Below are 5,496 nucleotides of genomic sequence, written 5' to 3'. Positions count from 1 at the left end.
TCGTCCTCTACCGCGCGCTATCTCGCGCTACCGCGCGCTCTCGAACATTTTGGTCCTTCGAGCCGGATTATACCGGCACCCGCGAATTCGGGAGTGCTTCCGCAAAGAACGACCGCAGCCATGAGCATGGACCAGAGCGCCTTGCTGAGCAGCCAGCACGACATCCACGGCCGCATCTCCCGTTCCATGGACAACCTCCGGAAGCTGGGTGCAGATAAGCTCACCCTCGACGCTGTGAGCACCCGCATCCGCATTCTCGACGACCTGTGGGCAAAATTCGAGTCAAACCATGACCTCATTCGGGCATGTTACGGGCAACTCTACAACGAGAGTGAGTACGCAAAAACAGATTTTGTCGACACCGTTGAGAACACTTACGTGCATCAGCATAGTCTGCTTACCGGTCTCGCGAACAAACTGAAACCCGCGACGCCCAGAGTGCCAGCTGGGCCGGTGCAGAACAACGAACACTCTCCTAAGACCTCGTTGCCCCGCATTACGCTGCGCGATTTCTCCGGCGCGTACGAAGACTGGCCGTCGTTTCGTGACCTCTTCCAGTCGGTCATCGGCAAAAACTCCGCCATCTCAAACGTCGAGCGCTTCCACTACCTTCGGTCGTGCGTGAAAGGCACAGCTGAAAAATTAATTCGATCGTTAAACGTAACCGGAGACAATTACGAACGCGCATGGGCAATCTTAGACAAGCACTACGAAAACAAAAGGGAGTTGATACGCTCCAACTTTGCAACGTTCACCGCCGTCGCAAAGATGAAGGGAGATACCGCCGATGAACTTAGCCGAATTTCCAACGCCGCGACGGCCGCTGTTAACGCGCAGGAGAGCATCGGCCGGCCTATCGAGTCCCACGGGATGGACCTCTTCAACCACCTCGTAGTCGAGCTCTTTGATCCGCGTACGCGTCTCGAGTGGGAGTCCTCCATCTGCGACTCCATCAATCCACCGGATCACACGGCACTCACAGACTTTATGACCAAGCGCATACTAACACTTAATGCCGCGAAACCGAAACCCGCGTCGAAAGCCACAGAGACACGATCCGCGAAAACTCACGCCGCGAAACGTGGCTTCGATCCACAGTGCGCGTTGTGCAAAGGAAAGCACACCCTAATGACATGCAACGATTTCAAGGCCAAGCCGGCCAACGAGCGTAAATCTTTCGTCGAGACTAATCGGCTGTGCTACAACTGCCTCGGTAATCACATGATCGCGAAGTGCCAATCGTCAAAAACGTGCCTGACGTGCAAATCTAGGCACCACACAATGCTCCACGAGGCTCAAGTCCCCGCGCCGAAACCCGTGGAGCCGACACCCGCAGAAGTCAGCGCACTATCCGCAGTGCGTCAAGACGAAGATAGCAAGGCCGTTCTCCTGGCAACCGCGCGGGTGATGGTCGCCGACCGCCTCGGAGATCCTCACGCCGTGAGAGCTCTAATCGATCAGGGATCTGAAGTATCGATTATCTCCGAATCTCTGGCTCAGCAGCTCCGCCTTAAACGATCGTACTCCGCCGTGTCAATCTTCGGGATCGGCGGCTCAAAATCGGGATCGACCCGCGGGAAGGTGACGGTGAGCATCACCTCCATCACGACCGGGTCCACCATCTCCGCCGTCGCGTTCGTTCTGCCGCGTCTCTCGCTGTATCAGGGCTCGACTACGAGGCGCGCTCCAGCGTGGCCACACATTCAGGGACTTCCTCTGGCCGACCCGCAGTTCCTGGATAACGATCCAGTCGAGATACTCCTTGGAGCGGAAGTCTGCTCCATCATCTTCGAGGACGGCATCCGCAAAGGAGGGCCTGAAGCGCCCATAGCGCAGAAGACGGTCCTCGGTTGGATCCTCTCGGGGGGCTGTGGTGCAACAGAAGGGCACCGCAGTTCACTCCAATGCACTGCCGACCACGAGCTAGTCGATCTAGTGCGCCGCTTCTGGGAGCAGGAAACCGACGTCTCCGCTCCCGCCGTTCTCACGCCCGAAGAGGAAGAATGCGAGGAGATCTTCGTGCGCACCCACGAACGTACGGCCACCGGACGGTACGTCGTGAGACTCCCGTTCCGGAAAATTCCAACGAGCCTGGCTGAGACTCGCAAGCCGGCGGAGCGCCTGCTGTCCACCATGGAGCGACGATGCGTCCAGGACTCGCGGTTCGGTGAGCTCTACCGAGCCTTCATGCAGGAGTATGAAGACCTGCAACACATGACGGAGGTGAGCACCACCGAAGACAACACCACCGGGAAGTGCTACTTACCACACCATGGAGTGTTCAAGGAGGCCAGCTCCACCACCAAGCTCAGAGTGGTGTTCAACGGGTCGCAACGCACGAAGTCCGGTGAATCGTTGAACGCGCACTTACACGTTGGAGCTAATCTCTTGCCCGCGCTCGCCGACGTGATCTCGCGTTGGCGCCGGTACCGCGTAGCACTCGTGTCGGACATCAAACAGATGTATCGCCAAATCCTCGTGCACCCTGAAGACCGCGGATTCCAGCGAATCTTGTGGAGACGAAAGGTGACCGAGACACTGCGCGAACTGCTCCTGAATACGGTGACGTACGGCCTCGCGTGTTCACCGTTTCTCGCGATCCGGTCACTTATTCAGTTGGCTAACGACGAAAAGGCGCGACATCCGCAGGGCGCCGTCGCACTGCTCGAGGACCGTTACGTCGACGACGTTCAGACGGGGACGGACACAATACCCGGCGCGATCGCGTTGCAAACGGAACTTCGCGAACTTTGCATGGCGGGCGGGTTTCCGCTTCGGAAGTGGTCGTCCAATTGCGAGGAAGCTTTAGAAGGCATTCCCCGGGAACACCGTCTGTTCCAAGAACCGCACTCTTGGCAGAACGAAAGTCAGACCACGTTAGGTCTCCTTTGGTACCCGAGCGAGGACAGCTTCGCGTTCGCGATACACCCGCGCACGATAACTCAGTACACGAAACGACACGTCCTCGCGGAAACCGCACGTCTCTTCGACCCACTGGGATGGCTCGCTCCGGTCATAATCCGCGCCAAGATATTAATTCAGTCTGCATGGCTGCAGCAGCTGGATTGGGATACTCCGCTCCCTTCCGCCGACGCTCACCGCTGGGAGCTCCTCTTCAAGGAACTCCCTTTGCTCGAAGGCCTCCGCGTGAATCGCTGGCTCGGCACTGGCACCGAGAATCAGCACTTGGAAATACACGGCTTCGCCGACGCATCCGAACGAGGATATGCCGCAGTCGTGTACCTCCGCGTCTCCTCAGACAACCTCCAGGCTGTACACATCCTGGCCGCCAAGAGCAAAGTGGCACCGGTGAAGCAAGTGACACTGGCGCGCCTCGAACTGTGTGCCGCCGCGTCACTTTCGAATCTCGCAAAGCACTATCGCACCACTTTAAGTCTGTCCACAGCACCTGTCTTCCTCTGGTCAGACTCTAAGACCACACTGCAGTGGATCCGAGGGCACTCTTCCCGCTGGAAGACCTTCGTCGCAAACCGCGTGGCTCACATCCAGACGCAGATTCCCGACGCTCAATGGCGACACGTCCCAGGGCGGGACAATCCAGCCGACTGCGCCTCAAGGGGGATCGCACCAAGTGAGCTACTGCACCATCCCTTGTGGTGGACAGGTCCAGCCTGGCTCCAGGAGGACCCCTCTCACTGGCCGAACGAGGACTCCGAACTACCCGCAGACCAGATGCCCGAACAACGAGTCGTGGTGCAAGCCGCCACTGAGAAGAGTGAAGTCGAGCCTGACATGCTACTCAGGTTCTCATCCCTGCACCGGCTACTGAGAGTCACGGCCTGGTGCTCGCGCTGGCGACACTCCGTCGCCCGCACGACGCTCACGCTTCAACCTGACGAGATAGATGAGGCACTGTTTCTGTGGCTCCGCGTGGTGCAAGGGTTGCACTACGCCGCCGAAGTCACCGCAGTCGCCTTCAACCGCACTGTACCACTGAGGAGCTCACTGGTTCACTTAAATCCATTCCTGGATGACCACGGCGTGTTACGAGTAGGAGGACGCCTGAAGCACGCTCCGCTACCGCAGGATGAGAAGCACCCAATGATCGTCCCACCATCTTCGTGGCTCACTCGATTGCTGATCGACTCCTGCCACCGTCGAACGCTGCACGGGGGAGTGCAGCTCACTCTCGGGCTCCTCCGCCTTCGATTCTGGATCCCTCGAGGTCGGGCCGTGGTCAAACAGATGCTGCATCGGTGCGTCACGTGCACGCGATGGCGAGCGGCCACACCGCAGCCGCCCATGGGAAATCTACCACGAGGACGAGTCACACCAGCGCGCCCGTTCCTCCGGACCGGCTTGGACTACGCCGGCCCCATCCTCATCCGCACGAGCCGGGGACGAGGGCACAAGGCCCACAAGGCCTTCATCGCCGTGTTCGTATGCCTCAGCTCCAAGGCCGTGCATCTCGACGTGGTCTCCGACTATACGACGGATGCATTTCTGGCTGCATTCCGTCGCTTCACAGCACGTCGAGGCCTCTGCGAGGAGATCTACTCGGACTGTGGCACCAATTTCGTCGGCGCTGACCGAGTTCTCCAGGATATGTTCCGCGCGTCATCCGCCGACGGCCGTCACATCGCCCATTCTGTCACCTCCGAAGGTGTGAAATGGCACTTTAATCCGCCGGCCGCACCACACTTCGGCGGACTTTGGGAGGCAGCGGTAAAATCCACGAAACATCACCTGCGACGAGTGATCGGAGAGAGCACACTCACTTTCGAGGAAATGTCCACGTTCCTCGCACAAGTCGAAGCCTGCCTGAATTCACGACCGCTGCAGGCTTTATCTGACGACCCGGACGATATTTCCGCACTCACACCGGGGCATTTCCTGATCGGCGCCCCGCTGCTGGCCGTGCCCGAGCCTTCACTCGAGGAGACTGCCGACGGCACGCTATCCCGGTGGCAGCACATTCAGAAAATGCGCGATCACTTCTGGTCTCGATGGTCACGGGAATATATCCACGGGATGACAGCCCGGCCGAAGTGGCACAAAACCGAGGACGTCCCGGACGTGGGAGCCTTGTGCCTCGTGCGCTCCGAGAACACTCCGCCGAGTCGATGGCCTCTCGCCCGGATCGTGAGACTGCACCCAGGGGACGACGGCGTGGTCCGCGTTGCAACGATTCGGACAGCCACCTCAGAGCTCGTGCGCCCGCTGTGCAAGCTCGTGCTACTTCCCCGGATCAAGGACCAGCCGCCGCCGACGGATGCGTGAGCCACTCGACATTTACAATTGCTTAATTGTCGGTCTCGGCCCTCAGCCTATGTTTAATTGTTGTTATCGGCCCTCAGCCTATGCTCAATTGTCTTTGTCGGCCCTCTGCCACTGTTTAATTATCTTCGTTGGCCTTCTGCCACAATTCACAGTTCACGTCGTAAAATTACTTTCGCGCATCACTTTCACATACCACGAACTCGCGTTACGCATATATCGCGAATATTTATGTGTCTTGCTCGGGATCGTCGCACG

General features: G+C 58.7%; 2 protein-coding genes across 2 annotated transcripts; one reads left to right on the top strand and one right to left on the bottom strand.

The window, feature by feature from the left end:
• Positions 1 to 21: 21 nt before the first annotated feature.
• On the bottom strand, positions 22 to 584 carry LOC112452641. The gene is made up of 2 exons (XM_025012960.1): positions 402 to 584; positions 22 to 264 (listed from the first exon to the last, which is right to left on the bottom strand). The coding sequence occupies exons 1-2, from the start codon at positions 582 to 584 to the stop codon at positions 28 to 30; spliced, it is 420 nt and encodes a 139-aa protein (XP_024868728.1). The 3' UTR covers positions 22 to 27.
• A 184-nt stretch (positions 585 to 768) lies between these two features.
• Positions 769 to 5,241, top strand: LOC112452642. The gene has a single exon (XM_025012961.1). The coding sequence runs from the start codon at positions 769 to 771 to the stop codon at positions 5,239 to 5,241; it is 4,473 nt and encodes a 1,490-aa protein (XP_024868729.1).
• The last annotated feature ends 255 nt before the right edge of the window (positions 5,242 to 5,496 follow it).

The sequence above is a fragment of the Temnothorax curvispinosus genome, unplaced genomic scaffold (assembly GCF_003070985.1).
Source record: "Temnothorax curvispinosus isolate PA1 unplaced genomic scaffold, ASM307098v1 QBEX01003553.1, whole genome shotgun sequence".
NCBI lineage: Eukaryota > Metazoa > Arthropoda > Insecta > Hymenoptera > Formicidae > Temnothorax > Temnothorax curvispinosus.
The sequence above is the reverse complement of the archived record's forward strand: the minus strand, read 5'-3'. Positions and strand labels throughout refer to the sequence as shown.